Source organism: Nerophis ophidion, linkage group LG04, assembly GCF_033978795.1.
Source record: "Nerophis ophidion isolate RoL-2023_Sa linkage group LG04, RoL_Noph_v1.0, whole genome shotgun sequence".
NCBI lineage: Eukaryota > Metazoa > Chordata > Actinopteri > Syngnathiformes > Syngnathidae > Nerophis > Nerophis ophidion.
Genome location: NC_084614.1, coordinates 84,437,285 through 84,457,284, shown reverse-complemented (window position 1 = coordinate 84,457,284; position 20,000 = coordinate 84,437,285). Strand labels below are relative to the sequence as shown.

Below are 20,000 nucleotides of genomic sequence, written 5' to 3'. Positions count from 1 at the left end.
TCCGAGGAAATGTGTCTAATAACATCTGAATCGCTCCCTCTGCAATCGCCTTTTTTTCTTCTAGTTTCTCACTCTAACTTTCCTCATCCAGAAATCTTTCATCCTCGCTCAAATCAATGGGAAAATCTTCACTTTCTCGGTCCGAATCGCTCTTGCTGCTGGTGGCTATGTTTATAAACAATGTTCAGATGTGAGGAGCTCCACAACCCGTGATGTCACGCGCACATCGTCTGCTACTTCGGTACAGGCAAGGCTTTTTTATTAGCGACCAAAAGTTGCAAACTTTATCGTGGATGTTCTCTACTAAATCCTTTCAGCAAAAATATGGCAATATGGCGAAAAGATCAAGTATGACACATAGAATGGACCTGCTATCCCCGTTTAAATAAGAACATCTCATTTCAGTAGGCCTTTAATATTTGAGTAGGCCCCGAGGTCGAAAAGGTGGAGCATCCCTGGTTTAATGGATGAGGAAATGCGGTTTTTTGTGTGTTTTTTTTTGCAAGCCCCACTTCAGCCAAACAGCCGAGGAAACAGGTTTGGGGGATGGATGGAGAGCACAGAGAGGAGCAGTGTGAGGTTTGATGCCGGCGGAAGGGGTCTCGGCCAAGAGTGGAGTTGAGGCGGGACGTTTCAGGCCGAGTCGTGTGTTAGCGCTCACAGAGGCGGGTTTGTGGACCTGTAGGGAGAGTGCAGAGACTGAGCTCAGTTGTCCCCGTTGCATCAGGACTAAAGATGCATTGTTATTATTGCTTTAAAGTTAGCACTATAATGATTGATGAAAAAAGTTAGCATGCTTAAGTTAGCTTGCCAGCATGCTAAAGTTAGCACGCAAACAGTTAACCTGTGTTCCTTAACAAGTTATATGACTGTAAGGTGTATGGCTGTGGAATTAGGGAAATAAACGTAAAGTTAGCACCATAATGTGAGAGGAAAAAGTTAGCATGCTTAAGTTAGCTTGCTATCATGCTAAGGTTAGCACCCTAACAGTTAAGCAGTGTTCCATACCAAGTTATATGACTGTAAGGTGTTTGGCTGTGGAATTAGGGAAATAAACGTAAAGTTAGCACTATAATATTGAATGAAAAAGTTAGCATGCTTATTTTAGCTTAGCATGCTATTGTTAGCACCCTAACAGTTAAGCAGTGTTACATACCAAGTTATATGACTGTAAGGTGTATGGCTGTGTAATTACAGAAATAAAACGTAAAGTTAGCACTATCATGTGAGATGAAAAAGTTAGCATGCTTAAGTTAGCTTGCTATCATGCTAAGGTTAGCATGCTAACAGTTAACCAGTGTTCCATACCAAGTTATATGACTACAAGGTGTATGGCTGTGTAATTAGGGAAATAAACGTAAAGTTAGCACTATCATGTGAGAGGAAAAAGTTAGCATGCTTAAGTTAGCTTGCTAGCATGTTAATGTTAGCATGCTAACAGTTAACCAGTGTTCCATACCAAGTTATATGACTGTAAGGTGTATGGCTGTGGAATTAGGGAAATAAACGTAAAGCTAGCACTATCATGTGAGTTGAAAAAGTTAGCATGTTTAAGTTAGCTTGTTAGCATGCTAACAGTTAACCAGTGTTCCATACCAAGTTATATGACTGTAAGGTGTATGGCTGTGGAATTAGGGAAATAAACGTAAAGTTAGCACTATCATGTGAGATGAAAAAGTTAGCATGCTTAAGTTAGCTTTCTAGCATGTTAATGTTAGCATGCTAACAGTTAACCAGTGTTCCATACCAAGTTATATGACTGTAAGGTGTATGGCTGTGGAATAAGGGAAATAAACGTAAAGTTAGCACTATAATGTGAGAGGAAAAAGTTAGCATGTTTAAGTTAGCTTGTTAGCATGCTAACAGTTAAGCAGTGTTCCATACCAAGTTATATGACTGTAAGGTGTTTGGCTGTGGAATTAGGGAAATAAATGTAAAGTTAGCACTATAATGTTGAATGAAAAAGTTAGCATGCTTATGTTAGCTTGCTAGCATGTTATAGTTAGCACCCTAACAGTTAAGCAGTGTTAGATACCAAGTTATATGACTGTAAGGTGTATGGCTGTGTAATTACAGAAATAAACGTAAAGTTAGCACTATCATGTGAGATGAAAAAGTTAGCATGCTTAAGTTAGCTTGCTATCATGCTAATGTTAGCATACTAACAGTTAACCAGTGTTCCATACCAAGTTATATGACTGCAAGGTGTATGGCTGTGGAATAAGGGAAATAAACGTAAAGTTAGCACTATCATGTGAGTTGAAAAAGTTAGCATGTTTAAGTTAGCTTGTTAGCATGCTAACAGTTAACCAGTGTTCCATACCAAGTTATATGATTGTAAGGTGTATGGCTGTGGAATTAGGGAAATAAACGTAAAGTTAGCACTATCATGTGAGAGGAAAAAGTTAGCATGCTTAAGTTAGCTTGCTAGCATGCTATAGTTAGCACGCTAACAGTTAACCAGTGTTCCATACCAAGTTATATGACTGTAACGTGTATGGCTGTGTAATTAAGGAAATAAATGTAAAGTTAGCACTATCATGTGAGATGAAAAAGTTAGCATGCTTAAGTTAGCTTGCTAGCATGTTAATGTTAGCATGCTAACAGTTAACCTGTGTTCCTTAACAAGTTGTATGACTGTAAGGTGTATGGCTGTGGAATTAGGGAAATAAACGTAAAGTTAGCACTAGCATGTGAGATGAAAAAGTTAGCATGCTTAAGTTAGCTTGCTAGCATGCTAAGGTTAGCACCCTAACAGTTAACCAGTGTTCCATACCAAGTTATATGACTGTAAGGTGTATGGTTGTGGAATTAGGGAAATAAACGTAAAGTTAGCACTATCATGTAAGAGGAAAAAGTTAACATGCTTAAGTTAGCTTGTTAGCATGCTAACAGTTAACCAGTGTTCCATACCAAGTTATATGACTGTAAGGTGTATGGCTGTGGAATAAAGGAAATAAACGTAAAGTTAGCACTATAATGTGAGAGGAAAAAGTTAGCATGCTTAAGTTAGGTTGCTAGCATGTTAATGTTAGCATGCTAACAGTTAACCAGTGTTCCTTAACAAGTTATATGACTGTAAGGTGTATGGCTGTGGAATTAGGGAAAAAAACGTAAAGCTAGCACTATAATGTGAGAGGAAAAAGTTAGCATGCTTAAGTTAGCTTGCCAGCATGTTAATGTTAGCATGCCAACGGTTAACCAGTGTTCCATACCAAGTTATATGACTGTAAGGTGTATGGCTGTGGAATTAGGGAAATAAACGTAAAGTTAGCACTATAATGTGAGAGGAAAAAGTTAGCATGCTTATGCTAGCTTGCTAGCATGCTATAGTTAGCACGCTAACAGTTAACCAGTGTTCCATACCAAGTTGTATGACTGTAAGGTGTATGGCTGTGGAATTAGGGAAATAAACGTAAAGTTAGCACTATGATGTGAGAGGAAAAAGTTAGCATGCTTAAGTTAGCTTGCCAGCATGCTAAAGTTAACACACAAACAGTTAACCAGTGTTCCATACCAGGTTATATGACTGTAAGGTGTATGGCTGTGGAATTAGGGAAATAAACGTAAAGCTAGCACTATCATGTGAGTTGAAAAAGTTAGCATGTTTAAGTTAGCTTGTTAGCATGCTAACAGTTAACCAGTGTTCCATACCAAGTTATATGACTGTAAGGTGTATGGCTGTGGAATTAGGGAAATAAACGTAAAGTTAGCACTATAATGTGAGAGGAAAAAGTTAGCATGCTTAAGTTAGCTTGCTAGCATGTTAATGTTAGCATGCCAACAGTTAAGCAGTGTTCCATACCAAGTTATATGACTGTAAGGTGTATGGCTGTGGAATTAGGGAAATAAACGTAAAGTTAGCACTATAATGTGAGAGGAAAAAGTTAGCATGCTTAAGTTAGCTTGCTAGCATGCTAAGGTTAGCACCCTAACAGTCAAGCAGTGTTCTATACCAAGTTATATGGACTCTGTTTTTCCGTGCTAAGTTTTAGCTTAGCTTCCCGTGCGTCTTTTGCCCGTTTTTGCACCAGTGTTATTTAATTTTTGTATATTAAATCAAGCTCTCACCTGCTATTCCTGTCCCGTCTGGTCCATTTGCATCTTGGGGTGACACCATGTTTCCTTACTCTATGCCCCGCCTCCTTCTCTGCATCTTGGGGTTCGTCCCTAACTAACTTTGACAAGTTGGGGTTTTTCCGCAGCACATGTCTGCAGTCAGATTTGAGATTTGACTGCTGGTGTTTGTTGGGAGTCTGTGCACCAGCTCAGCCCTTTGATCCACCTCATTGACGTAAAACGGGGAGAAGCAAGGCCGGCTGTCTGTTTGTGTTCAGCAGATGCAGAAAATGTGTTCCATGTGTGAGACTTGCAAGGTCGACGGGTCTTTCGGGGGGGAAAGGGAAGGTGGGGAGATCCAGATGTGAAAGCTACCATCTCTCCTCCGGGTTCTAGACTGGAAGGAGAGACACACCGTATTTGTCACAAGTAATGTTAGGAATGAGATTTCACAATGTTGGCTAAATAGGAGACTTGATTGTTACTCATTTCTTCTGAGTAGATCAGAATGAGGGAAAACAGGTGGAAAATTCACTAGGAAAGAGTTCAATAACAATGTGAGTTTGAGCCAACAACTGCAAGGCCGTCACTTTACACACTAGATGTGACCAATCTAAGTCTAAGACTAGATGTGACCAATCTAAGTCTAAGACTAGATGTGACCAATCTAAGTCCAAGACTAGATGTGACCAATCTAAGTCCAAGACTAGATGTGACCAATATATGTCTAAGACTAGATGTGACCAATCTAAGTCTAAAACTAGATGTGACCAATATATGTCTAAGACTAGATGTGACCAATCTAAGTCTAAGACTAGATGTGACCAATCTAAGTCTAAAACTAGATGTGACCAATATATGTCTAAGACTAGATGTGACCAATCTAAGTCTAAAACTAGATGTGACCAATCTAAGTCTAAAACTGGATGTGACCAATCTAAGTCTAAGACCAGATGTGACCAATCTAAGTCTAAGACCAGATGTGACCAATCTAAGTCTAAGACCAGATGTGACCAATCTAAGTCTAAGACCAGATGTGACCAATCTAAGTCTAAGACTAGATGTGACCAATCTAAGACGTTATTACGGTCTTAACTTTACTTAGAAATGAAGTCCATGCGCGGCTCCTTCTGATCAAAAGCATTGATGACTTGTTTATAGAAGTCTTCCTTATCTTTCTTCAGTTTTAAAAGTGTGAATTAGTGAATTATATTTATATAGCGCTTTTCTCTAGTGACTCAAAGCGCTTTACATAGTGAAACCCAATATCTAAGTTACATTTAAACCGGTGTTGGTGGCACTGGGAGCAGGTGGGTAAAGTGTCTTGCCCAAGGACACAACGGCAGTGACTAGGATGGCGTAGGCGGGAATCGAACTTGCAACCCTCAAGTTGCTGGCACGGCACGGCCACTCTACCAACCGAGCTATACCGCCCCAAAAGTCTCTCTATCTCGATGGAGATCTTCCTTTATTACCTCCTGCTTCGATTGAAAGTCCAGTTTAGAAAAGTGTTTTATTTTAGATATGTAATCCTCCATGTTAAAAGTGCAAGCGAGAGGAAACAATAAACACTCTTGCTGCTTGTTGTCACTTCTTCTGCAGCCGAGTAGTCGCAAGAAGGATCACTAGCGCCCTCTACCACCAGGAGGCGGGAGTCATTTAATGACTCATATTTGACACACGCAGCTACGGTATATTAATAAAACATAACTGCTTACTGTTCTTTTTAGCATATTCAATATCTTGGACCTTAAATCCTACTGAATAGCTCTTAATCTTCTTCCCTTTATGCGATTTCAAATGATTAAAAATGATGACAGGTGAAGTGTCACTCGTGACGTGACAAGTTTGACCCTGCGGAAATTCTAGGCATATGCTAATTATTTGGCGAAACGAGTTCGACCCGGCGGCAATTCAAGGAAATACGGTAAATTCAATGTTTATGTTTGAATGAACGACAATAAGTAGATTTTATTCCAAACATTTTCTTTTCAAATGTAGTCAAATGTTTGCCTCAAAATCAAGACCACAATCATATTGATGATATTTTGCATTCCAATTCACACATCTTTTTTTCCCTAGTTTAATTTGCTTCCTCACGCGTCATCGTCTCAAGTCAGTCTCCAGCCGAGTAGGCGCAAGAAGGATCACTAGCACCCTCTACCACCAGGAGGCGAGAGTCATTTAATGACTCATATTTGACACACGCAGCTACGGTATATTAATAAAACATAACTGCTTAGTGTTATTTTTAGCATATTCAATAGCTTGGACGTTAAATCCTACTGAATAGCTCTTAATCTTCTTCCCTTTATGCGATTTCAAATGATTAAAAATGATGACAGGTGAAGTGTCACTCGTGACGTGACGAGTTTGACCCGGGGGAAATTCTAGGCATATGCTAATTATTTGGCGAAACGAGTTCGACCTGGCGGAAATTCAAGGAAATACGGTAAATTCAATGTTTACGTTTGAATGAACGACAATAAGTAGATTTTATTCCAAACATTTTCTTTTCAAATGTAGTAAAATGTTTGCCTCAAAATCAAGACCACAATCATATTGATGATATTTAGCATTCCAATTCACACATCTTGTTTTCCCTCGTTTAATTTGCTTCCTCACGCGTCATCATCTCAAGTCAGTCTGCAGCCGAGTAGTCGCAAGAAGGATCAGTAGCGCCCTCTACCACCAGGAGGCGGGAGTCATTCAATGACTCATATTTGACACACGCAGCTACGGTATATTAATAAAACATAACTGCTTACTGTTCTTTTTAGCATATTCAATAGCTTGGACCTTAAATCCTACTGAATAGCTCTTAGTCTTCTTCCCTTTATGCGATCTCAAATGATTAAAAATGATGACAGGTGAAGTGTCACTCGTGACGTGACGAGTTTGACCCGGGGGAAATTCTAGGCATATGCTAATTATTTGGCGAAACGAGTTCGACCCGGCGGCAATTCAAGGAAATACGGTAAATTCAATGTTTACGTTTGAATGAACGACAATAAGTAGATTTTATTCCAAACATTTTCTTTTCAAATGTAGTCAAATGTTTGCCTCAAAATCAAGACCACAATCATATTGATGATATTTTGCATTCCAATTCACACATCTTTTTTTCCCTCGTTTCATTTGCTTCCTCACGCGTCATCGTCTCAAGTCAGTCTGCAGCCGAGTAGGCGCAAGAAGGATCACTAGCGCCCTCTACCACCAGGAGGCGGGAGTCATTTAATGACTCATATTTGACACACGCAGCTACGGTATATTAATAAAACATAACTGCTTAGTGTTATTTTTAGCATATTCAATAGCTTGGACCTTAAGTCCTACTGAATAGCTCTTAATCTTCTTCCCTTTATGCGATTTCAAATTATTGAAAATGATGACAGGTGAAGTGTCACTCGTGACGTGACGAGTTTGACCCGTGGGAAATTCTAGGCATATGCTAATTATTTGGCGAAACGAGTTCGACCCGGCGGAAATTCAAGGAAATACGGTAAATTCAATGTTTACGTTTGAATGAACGACAATAAGTAGATTTTATTCCAAACATTTTCTTTTCAAATGTAGTCAAATGTTTGCCTCAAAATCAAGACCACAATCATTTTGGTGATATTTTGCAATCCAATTCACACATCTTTTTTTCCCTCGTTTCATTTGCTTCCTCACGCGTCATCGTCTCAAGTCAGTCTGCATTTTTCCAAAACGCGCACGGCGACCACATGAATGGTCTCGTTTTGTAGCCGCTTTTGCCTTCCATTGACTCCGCTCCATGGACTATGCCAGTTCATGGGTCAAAGTAGGAAGTGCTTTGGTTTCTTTGGCACCGGTGCTCGGTCCTGGTTTGCCCCCCCCCCCCCCCCAGCGTCAGAGTCAAAGTTGGCGTCTTGCGTTGCTTGCGCAAACACAGCTCGATGTCTGACACCCCCCCCCCCCACCACCACCACCACCACCACCACCACCCTTCTCATGAGGTTCCGCGAGGAGAGAGGTCGTTTGAGTTGAAGACCCGTGTTTCGTGGACAAAGTACGTGCATCAAATCGCTTAAAACAGCAACACGTTCTGCTAAAAGGAAGACCGACTTGTTTCAAGTACTCCAACTCCGCAGAGTACTGGTTTTGATAAAGTACAGCGGCACTAATGAATGTACAAACCCCGTTTCCATATGAGTTGGGAATTTGTGTTTGATGTAAATATAAACAGAATACAATGATTTGCAAACAAAGACAACTTATTTGATGTTCAAACTCATAAACATTTTTTTTTTGGGCAAATAATCATTAACTTTAGAATTGGATGCCAGCAACACGTGACAAAGAAGTTGGGAAAGGTGGCAATAAATACTGATAAAGTTGAGGAATGCTCATCAAGCACTTATTGGGAACATCCCACAGGTGGGTGCCATGATTGGGTATAAAAACAGCTTCCCAAAAAAATGCTCAGTCTTTCACAAGAAAGGATGGGGCGAGGTACACCCCTTTGTCCACAACTGCATGAGCAAATAGTCAAACAGTTTAAGAACAACCTTTCTCAAAGTGACATTGCAAGAAATTTAGGGATTTCAACATCTACGCTCCATAATATCATCAAAAGGTTCAGAGAATCTGGAGAAATCACTCCACGTAAGCGGCATGGCCGGAAACCAACATTGAATGACCGTGACCTTCGATCCCTCAGATGGCACTGTATCAAAAACAGACATCAATCTCTAAAGGATATCACCACATGGGCGCAGGAACACTTCAGAAAACCACTGTCACTAAATACAGTCGGTCGCTACATCTGTAAGTGCAAGTTAAAGCTCTACTATGCAAAGCAAAAGCCATTTATCAACAACATCCAGAAACGCCACCCGGCTTCTCTGGGCCCGATATCAGGCTAAGGTGGGTGCCATGATTGGGTATAAAAACAGCTTCCCCAAAGAATGCTCAGTCTTTCACAAGAAAGGATGGGGCGAGGTACACCCCTTTGTCCACAACTGCGTGAGCAAATAGTCAAACAGTTTAAGAACAACCTTTCTCAAAGTGACATTGCAAGAAATTTAGGGATTTCAACATCTACGCTCCATAATATCATCAAAAGGTTCAGAGAATCTGGAGAAATCACTCCACGTAAGCGGCATGGCCGGAAACCAACATTGAATGACCGTGACCTTCGATCACCGTATAAAAAACTGACATCAATTTCTAAAGGATATCACCACATGGGCTCAGGAACACTTCAGAAAACCACTGTCACTAAATACAGTTGGTCGCTACATCTGTAAGTGCAAGTTAAAGCTCTACTATGCAAAGCGAAAGCTATTTATCAACAACATCCAGAAACGGTGTGCCTGGTGCCAGGGGGCTCCGCCGTGGATTTAGATCCCCTGGAGCCTGACTATGTGTCCATGTGTCTGTTGACAGATGAGTCCTACCAAAAACTTGCAATGGAGACCATGGAAGAGCTGGACTGGTGTCTGGACCAGTTGGAGACCATCCAGACCTACCGTTCTGTCAGTGACATGGCGTCCAACAAGGTACAGTTTCTATGGTTTTTTGATTATGTTTGCCTGGGTGTTGTTTCTCTAACGCGGGGGTCGGCAACCCGCGGCCCTAGTGGCTTTCTGGAACTCTTTCAAAAATGTAAGAAAAATGGAAAAAATATATAAAAAGTATATTTTTAGTTTTAATATAGTTTCTGGAGGAGGACAAAAATGACACATGGGGCGGTTTAGCTCGGTTGGTAGAGCGGCCGTGCCAGCAACTTGAGGGTTGCAGGTTCGATTCCCGCTTCCGCCGTCCTAGTCACTGCCGTTGTGCCCTCGGGCAAGACACTTTTACCCACCTGCTCCCAGTGCCACCCACACTGGTTTAAATCCAACTTAGATTTCGGGTTTCACTAGGTAAAAGCGCTTTGAGTCACTAGAGAAAAAGCGCTATATAAATATAATTCACTTCACAAACCTCCCTAATTGGTATGAAGCACACTGTTTTTATTAACCCTTCTATTATGTTGAGGGTCAATTTGACCCATTTCAGTTTTTGTGTTTATCAAAGTACTGGTGATCCTTTCTTTTTCTTGCTGAAATTTGGTGACTTTTCCTCATCTAGGGTCATGAACTGGTGTGTAAAATCTGGACACTTTGTTGAACAGTGGAATGTCTTGCAGAGTTTGTATACAAAGATGATGTTGCGGGTCATTTTGACCCAGACACTTCAATGTGGGTAAATAGCAAAAATAAACAAGTCTCTTTGATGTACTTTTTACTTTGATGTACAATTGTTTGTATTTTGATTGCCTCTGTTTTCATGTCATCTCTTTGACAAACTCACCAAAAATGAGCTCCAGAAGGATGACATCTGAGGAGACAAGGACAAGTGTGAGAAAGTTCCCTCTCTTCACACACCTGGCTCTGGGTCTCAGAGACAATCAAAATACAAACAATTGTACATCAAAGTAAAAAGTACATCAAGGAGACATGTTTATTGTTGGATCTGAACAGCTATTTACCCACATTAAAGCGCCTGGGTCAAAATGACTCGCAACATCATCTTTTTATACAAAACTCTGCACAAACATTCCACGAGACAACAAAGTGTCCAGATTTACACACCAGTTCATGACCCTAGATGAGGAAAAGTCACCAGATTTCAGCAAGAAAAAGAAAGGATAACCAGTACTTTGATCAACACAAAAACTGAAATGGGTCAAATTGACCCTTAACATAATACAATTGGAATAAAAAATGTATTGTATGTCACTTTTCTTCATGTTTATATAACCTAAAATAAAATAGTTTTTGGTTTAACCGGTTTTCTTGACTGTTTAGAGTGCATTTACACAGTACGGGTCAAAACGACCCACAACATAATCAATGTATTTTTTTCCAACATAATACAATATATCATATTTTCCAACATATTTTGAAAATATTGACACTAACACAATTGTCCTAGATTAGGGGTCGGCAACCCGCGGCTCTTTAGCTCTTTAGCACCGCCCTAGTGGCTCCCTGGAGCTTTTTCAAAAATGGATGCAAAATGGAAAATGATGAGGGGGAAAAAACATATTTTTGGTTTTGATATAGTTTCTGTAGGAGGACAAACATGACACAAACCTCCCTAATTGTTATAAAGCACACTGTTTATATTAAACATGCGTCACTGATTCGAGTATTTGGCGAGCGCCGTTTTGTCCTACTCATTTCGGCGGTCCTCGAACGCACCCTAGGACTTTCTCCGACTTTCTAAGACGTGATTCGTGCCACTTCTTTTTCTGTCTCATTTTGTCCACCAAACTTTTAACGTTGTGTAAGAATGCACAAAGGTGAGTTTTGTTGACGTTATCGACTTATGTGGAGTGCGAATCGGACATAATTGGTCACTGCAAGCTAATAGATGCTAACATGCTATTTAGGCTAGCTGTATGTACATATTGCATCATTATGTCTCATTTGTTGCTATATTTGAGCTCATTTAGTTTCCTTTAAGTCCTCTTAATTCAATTTATATCTCAAGACACACTATTTGTATGTAATATGGCTTTTATTTTTTTTGCCGCTCCAGACATTTTTTGTATTTTTGGTCCAATATGGCTCCTTCAACATTTTAGGTTGCCGAACCCCTGCTCTAATATATGACGTCCTTTCAAACAAGTTATTTTTAAAGTGTTTATAGGTATATTAGGATTTATTTCTACATTTAAAGACGTCCGTGTGGTTTACAGAACATGTCATGGTGGTTCTTTGGTCAAAATGTAGCATAGACGCTTCAGAATGTGCTCTTTTTTACGTGCCTCCACTTCAACAATCGTTTTTTAGCACTTGACGGATATATGTTGGAACAAGTACAAACCTCGTTTCCATATGAGTTGGGAAATTGTGTTAGATGTAAATATAAACAGAATACAATGATTTGAAAATCCTTTTCAAGCCATATTCAGTTGAATATGCTACAAAGACAACCTATTTCATGTTCAAACTCATAAACTTTATTTATTTTTGTGCAAATAATAACTTAGAATTTCATGGCTGCAACACGTGCCAAAGTAGTTGGGAAAGGGCATGTTCACCACTGTGTTACATCACCTCTTCTCTTAACAACACTCAATAAACGTTTGGGAACTGAGGAAACTAATTGTTGAAGCTTTGAAAGTGGAATTCTTTCCCATTCTTGTTTTATGTAGAGCTTCAGTCCTTCAACAGTCCGGGGTCTCCGCTGTCCTATTTTACGCTTCACACATTTTCCATGGGGAGACAGGTCTGGACTGCAGGCGGGCCAGGAAAGTACCCGCACTCGTTTTTTACGAAGCCACGCTGTTGTAACACGTGCTGAATGTGGCTTGGCATTGTCTTGCTGAAATAAGCAGGGGCGTCCATGAAAAAGACGGCGCTTAGATGGTTCCAAAACCTGTATGTACCTTTCAGCATTAATGGTGCCTTCACAGATGTGTAAGTTACCCATGCCTTGGGCACTAATGCACCCCCATACCATCACACATGCTGGCTTTTACACTTTGCGTCGATAACAGTCTGGATGGTTCGCTTCCCCTTTGGTCCTGATGACATGATGTCGAATAGTTCCAAAAACAATTGGAAATGTGGACTCGACAGAGCACAGAACACTTTTCCACTTTGCATCAGTCCATCTTAGATGATCTCGGGCCCAGAGAAGCCGGCGGCGTTTCTGGATGTTGTTGATAAATGGCTTTCGCTTTGCATAGTAGAGCTTTAACTTGCACTTACAGATGTAGCGATAAACTGTATTTAGTGACAGTGGTTTCCTGAAGTGTTCCTGAGCCCATGTGGTGATATCCTTTAGAGATTGATGTCGGTTTTTGATACAGATGGAAGGTCACGGTCATTCAATGTTGGTTTCCGGCCATGCCGCTTACGTGGAGTGATTTCTCCAGATTCTCTGAACCTTTTGATGATATTATGGAGCGTAGATGTTGAAATCCCTAAATTTCTTGCAATGTCACTTTGAGAAAGGTTGTTCTTAAACTGTTTGACTATTTGCTCACGCAGTTGTGGACAAAGGGGTGTACCTCGCCCCATCCTTTCTTGTGAAAGACTGAGCAGTTTTTGGGGAGCTTTTTTTCATGGCACCCACCTGTTCCCAATTAGCCTGCACACCTGTGGGATGTTCCAAATAAGTGTTTGATGAGCATTCCTCAACATTATCAGTATTTATTGCCACCTTTCCCAACTTCTTTGTCACGTGTTGCTGACAACAACAAAAGTTGATGAGTTTGAACATGAAATATGTTGTCTTTGTAGCATATTCAACTGAATATGGCTTGAAAAGGATTTGCAAATATTCTGTTTATATTTACATCAAACACAATTTCCCAACTCATATGGAAACGGGGTTTGTACATCCAACCAATAAGCGGACCTGATCATGTTTTATATATCGCCTCTGTAGCTTAAAAAGTTGAATCCACACAGATCCCTGTCTTTATTTGACTTGCGTGAACCGGAACTGAGTCCACAACGGCACTTCTACCTCAGCCCCCTGCAGACAGAGGAGACAGCGCGGCGGCGTCACGTTCTAAACATTCGGGGTGATGTCAGCCATTTCCGAGCGGACACTACGGTCGGGGGGAGGAGGGCTTCTGCAGGCGGACTGTGACCGTGACACCGGTTTCCTGTCTCTGTCGTCGCCCTGCGCTCCATTTTCCTGGTTGGCAGACGACAATGGACGCCGCGCTGACTCGGTGGTTTAGTGGACTCCTCGCAGGCGACCACGTCACTGGCAGACAATGATCTCCAATCCTCAAAGTCACACCAAGCGGGGTTGCAATGTGTTTTGGAGTCTGCAGAGTAGTCTTGTACCGTACTATTATATAGCATAGCTCGGTTGGTAGAGCGGCCGTGCCAGCAACTTGAGAGTTCCAGGTTCGATACCCGTTCTGCCATATTGTGTCCTTAGGCAAGACACTTGACCCACCTGCTCCCAGTGCCACCCACACTGCTTTAAATGTAACTTAGATATTGGGTTTCACTTTGTAAAGCGCTTTGAGTCACTAGAGAAAAACGCTATATAAATATAATTCACTTCACTTCATAATATCGCGCTACTATTGACCCAAACTCTGGAACCATCTCCCTCTCCATGTGAGGCAGGCCCCTTCTTTGGCTGCTTTTAACAGCCTTCTTACAAACCCCGTTTCCATATGAGGTGGGAAATTGCGTTTGATGTAAATATAAACAGAATACAATGATCATTTTCAACCCATATTCAGTTGAATATGCCACAAAGACAACATATTTGATGTTCAAACTCATAAACTTTTTTTGTTGGCAGCAACACGTGACAAAGAAGTTGGGAAAGGTGGCAATAAATACCGATAAAGTTGAGGAATGCTCATCAAACACTTATTTGGAACATCCTACAGGTGTGCAGGCTAATTGGGAACAGGTGGGTGCCATGATTGGCTATAAAAACAGCTTCCCCAAAAAATGCTCAGTCTTTCACAAGAAAGGATGGGGCGAGGTACACCCCTTTGTCCACAACTGTGTGAGCAAATAGTCAAACAGTTTAAGAACAACCTTTCTCAAAGTGCAAGTGCAAGAAATTTAGGGATTTCAACATCTACGCTCCATAATATCATCAAAAGGTTCAGAGAATCTGGAGAAATCACTCCACGTAAGCGGCATGGCCGGAAACCAACATTGAATGACCGTGACCTTCCATCCCTCAAAAAACCGACATCAACTCTAAAGGATATCACCACATGGGCTCAGAAACACTTCAGAAAACCACTGTCATTAAATACAGTTGGTCGCTACATCTGTAAGTGCAAGTTAAAGCTCTACTATGCAAAGCGAAAGCCATTTATCAACAACATCCAGAAACGCCGCCGGCTTCTCTGGGCCCGAGATCATCTAAGATGGACTGATGCAAAGTGGAAAAGTGTTCTGTGGTCTGACGAGTCCACATTTCAAATTGTTTTTGGAACTATTCGACATCGTGTCATCCGGACCAAAGGGGAAGCGAACCATCCAGACTGTTATCGACGCAAAGTTCAAAAGTCATGGGGGTGCATTAGTGCCCAAGGCATGGGTAACTTACACATCTGTGAAGGCACCATTAATGCTGAAAGGTACATACAGGTTTGGAACCATCTAAGCGCCGTCTTTTTCATGGACGCCCCTGCTTATTTCAGCAAGACAATGCCAAGCACATTCAGCACGTGTTACAACAGCGTGGCTTCGTAAAAAAAAAGAGTGCGGGTACTTCCCTGGCCCGCCTGCAGTCCAGACCTGTCTCCCATGGAAAATGTGGTGAAGCGTAAAATAGGACAGCGGAGACCCCGGACTGTTGAAGGACTGAAGCTCTACATAAAACAAGAATGGGAAAGAATTCCACTTTCAAAGCTTCAACAATTAGTTTCCTCAGTTCCCAAACGTTTATTGAGTGTTGTTAAGAGAAAAGGTGATGTAACACAGTGGTGAACATGCCCTTTCCCAACTACTTTGGCACGTGTTGCAGCATGAAATTCTAAGTTAATTCTAAGTTAAAGTTTATGAGTTTGAACATGAAATATGTTGTCTTTGTAGCATATTCAACTGAATATGGCTTGAAAAGGATTTGCAAATATTCGGTTTATATTTACATCAACACAATTTCCCAACTCTTATGGAAACAGGGTTTGTACTTGGAATTTTTCCACAAAAGCACGTCAGCTTGGACTTTAGTTCATGCTTTTTGGGTCATGCACTCTGGTATGCTGCACATTTGCAGCCCAGGTCCGTGGTAGAAGAGGCGCTCTCTGTGAATGACAGCCATTGGGGAAGTGGGCGGAGTCCCAGACCGCGTGGGCCAGGCGGTCCGTCCCAATACTTTTCTGCATAAGAGGAAAAGGTTGGAGAGGAGGTGATCAGACTCCAGTTATTTTTCCTCAATACTTGGAGCGTTGTTTCTGGTCTGGCTTTGTGTTTTTTTTGCCACCTGACAATGGGACTATGTCGCGGTGACAAAGAGAGGACCAACTTTGGGATGCAAACTAGTTGGACTAAGGTAAGATCTGGTACAGCTTTTCACTTGGAATAAATTAATTACCAATAAATGAGGAAACCCCGTTTCCATATGAGTTGGGAAATTGTGTTTGATGTAAATATAAACAGAATATTTGCAAATCCTTTTCAAGCCATATTCAGTTGAATATGCTACAAAGACAACATATTTGATGTTCAAACTCATAATTTTATTTTTTTGGGCAAATAATAATCAACTTAGAACTTCATGGCTGCAACACGTGCCAAAGTAGTTGGGAAAGGGCATGTTCACCACTGTGTTACATCACCTTTTGTAATAGATAATTGTCTCATTTGCACCCCTGGTGGCGAAATCTATCAAAATTAGGGTGCCCCCCCCCCAAAAATGACTGTCAACATATGAAAATAACAAGTGTGTGTAAACATTTGAAGTGCGCCCCCTGTGGCCAACATATGTTTTAACAAGTGTGTGTAAGAAATAAAAATTCGCCCTTTGGCCAAAATTAATTCAAAATAAATAAATACATTTGTATATAGAGACGTACTATAATAACTTGAAGTAAATAAGGAAGATTAAAAAACAATTACACACAAACTACAACTAAAATCAACTTTTTCTTATACTATAAAATTAGGAAAAATGTCTAATTTCATGGCTGCAACATGTGCCAAAGTAGTTGGGAAAGGGCATGTTCACCACTGTGTTACATCACCTTTTGTAATAGATAATTATCTCATTTGCACCCCTGGTGGCGAAATCTATCAAAATTAGGGTGGTCCCCCCCCCCCCCAAAAAAATGACTGTCAACATATGAAATAAAAAGTGTGTGTAAACATTTGTAGTGCGCCCCCTGTGGCCAACATATGTATTAACAAGTGTGTGTAACAAATAAAAATTCGCCCCTTTGGCCAAAATTAATTCAAAATAAATAAATACATTTGTATATAGAGACGTACTATAATAACTTGAAGTAAATAAGGAAGATTAAAAAAACAATTACACACAAACTACAACTAAAATCAACTTTTTCTTATACTATAAAATTAGGAAAAATGTCTAATTTCATGGCTGCAACACGTGCCAAAGTAGTTGGGAAAGGGCATGTTCACCACTGTGTTACATCACCTGTTTCTTTTAACAACACTCAATAAACGTTTGGACTGAGGAAACTAATTGTTGAAGCTTTGAAAGTGGAATTCTTTCCCATTCTTGTTTTATGTAGAGCTTCAGTCCTTCAACAGTCCGGGGTCTCCACTGTCCTATTTTACGCTTCACACATTTTCCATGGGAGACAGGTCTGGACTGCAGGCGGGGCAGGAAAGTACCCGCACTCTTTTTTTTACGAAGCCACGCTGTTGTAACTCGTGCTGAATGGGGCTTGGCATTGTCTTGCTGAAATAAGCAGGGGCGTCCATGAAAAAGACGGCGCTTAGATGGTTCCAAAACCTGTATGTACCTTTCAGCATTAATGGTGCCTTCACAGATGTGTAAGTTACCCATGCCTTGGGTACTAATGCACCCCCATGACTTTTGAACTTTACGTGGATAACAGTCTGGATGGTTCGCTTCCCCTTTGGTCCGGATGACATGATGTCGAATATTTCCAAAAACAATTTGAAATGTGGACTGGTCAGACCACAGAACACTTTTCCACTTTGCATCAGTCCATCTTAGATGGACTGATGCAAAGACGGCGGCGTTTCTGGATGTTGTTGATAAATGGCTTTTGCTTTGCATAATAGAGCTTTAACTTGCACTTACAGATGTAGCGACCAACTGTATTTAGTGACAGTGGTTTTCTGAAGTGTTCCTGAGCCCATGTGGTGATATCCTTTAGAGTTGATGTCGGTTTTTTGAGGGATGGAAGGTCACGGTGATTCAATGTTGGTTTCCGGCCATGCCGCTTACGTGGAGTGATTTCTCCAGATTCTCTGAACCTTTTGATGATATTATGGAGCGTAGATGTTGAAATCCCTAAATTTCTTGCAATGTCACTTTGAGAAAGGTTGTTCTTAAACTGTTTGACTATTTGCTCACACAGTTGTGGACAAAGGGGTGTACCTCGCCCCATCCTTTCTTGTGAAAGACTGAGCATTTTTTGGAGAAGCTGTTTTTATACCCAATCATGGCACCCACCTTAGCCTGATATCGGGCCCAGAGAAGCCGGGTGGCGTTTCTGGATGTTGTTGATAAATGGCTTTCGCTTTGCATAGTAGAGCTTTAACTTGCACTTACAGATGTAGCGACCAACTGTATTTAGTGACAGTGGTTTTCTGAAGTGTTCCTGAGCCCATGTGGTGATATCCTTTTAGAGATTGATTTCGCTTTTTGATACGAAGGTCACGGTCATTCAATGCCGCTTACGTGGAGTGATTTCTCCAGATACTCTGAACCTTTTGATGATATTATGGAGCGTAGATGTTGAAATCCCTAAATTTCTTGCAATGTCACTTTGAGAAAGGTTGTTCTTAAACTGTTTGACTATTTGCTCACACAGTTGTGGACAAAGGGGTGTACCTCGCCCCATCCTTTCTTGTGCATTTTTTGGGAAGCTGTTTTTATAGCCAATCATGGCACCCACCTGTTCCCAATTAGCCTGCACACCTGTGGGATGTTCCAAATAAGTGTTTGATGAGCATTCCTCAACTTTATCAGTATTTATTGCCACCTTTCCCAACTTCTTTGTCACGTGTTGCTGGCATCAACAAAAGTTAATGAGTTTGAACATGAAATATGTTGTCTTTGTAGCATATTCAACTGAATATGGCTTGAAAAGGATTTGCAAATCATTGTATTCTGTTTATATTTACATCAAACACCATTTCCTAACTCATATGGAAACAGGGTTTGTATTAGTCGAAAGGCATCACTTCCCTCCAGCATTCTGTCACGGCTAAACGATCCAACCTGACTCGTGACTCAGGTCCTGAGTTTCCTGGAGAACACCTAGACTCCAACCATCCGACCACTTTGAAGAAACACTTCGCTTTTAGATGGAATAAAGTCAGCCGATTCCAGGCTCCAGTTTTTTTTTTTTCCTTCTGAGCGCCCTTTGATTTTGATGGACTGCCTCTGGAAGTCTGCTTATGAGTCCAGCCAAGGCTTTGAAAGTGGGGTTTTTTGTTTTTTTTGCCAAATTCCCCCAGGGAAGTCGATGTTTGCCGCTTGGTTGACGGCAATTAGACGGCTGTTGTGAATGTAAAAATTAAAAAAAAGTACTTTATTGAATGGATGCAAGATAACATTGGAGGACTAAAGATATATATATATATATATATATATATATATATATATATATATATATATATAAATATTAGGGCTGGGCAGCGATTAAAAATTTTAATCGGAGTTAATCGCACTATTTCTCCGATTAATCGCGATTAACTGCATTGTATACACAAAGCCCAATAATGAATTCAAAAGTAGTGTGTAGTGCACCTTTATTGGAATATTCTCCCACATGAACAAAAGCGCCAAAACATTTGTTGTGCAAACACAATTTAAATCAGTCCTTGTTAAACAGTAGCAGTTAAATAGCATATTTGATGAAAATCAACTCCAAAAATGTAAATACAAACATTTAAGCTTATTGCCACTGCCAGGGTATTTAAGTTATCCTGTTTGTTATGGAAAATAAATATAATCTACATACAAATCTCTGAGCCACAATCATAACATCTGAACAGGCAATTTCTGAGGTAACAGCAGAAACATTTTTTTTATTATGTTTAAAAAACCTATATTATAGGTAGTGGGCTGTTTTAGGAATTTTTGATGAAATTATCCGTAGTAGCAATATTAATAATGTTGTGTTTATTCTGCGTAGTGCACTTAAAATAATTATGACCATATCTAGGAATTGATATGATGGGAATTTTCCAATTGTTTGCTTGGTGCTTTGATAAACTGAAGGCATCATATACATGGTACTATATTGTGATGTTATGAGC

At 40.5% G+C, this 20,000-nt stretch overlaps 1 protein-coding gene across 2 annotated transcripts in view; it reads left to right on the top strand.

Moving 5' to 3' along the window:
* Positions 1 to 20,000, top strand: part of LOC133552094 (cAMP-specific 3',5'-cyclic phosphodiesterase 4B-like) — a 144,263-nt gene that overhangs the window by 86,434 nt on the left and 37,829 nt on the right. For both annotated transcript variants that reach the window (XM_061899419.1, XM_061899418.1), the window contains exon 9: positions 9,472 to 9,584. In XM_061899419.1, the coding sequence (XP_061755403.1) occupies positions 9,472 to 9,584 (113 nt within the window). The remainder of the gene's footprint in view (positions 1 to 9,471; positions 9,585 to 20,000) is intronic.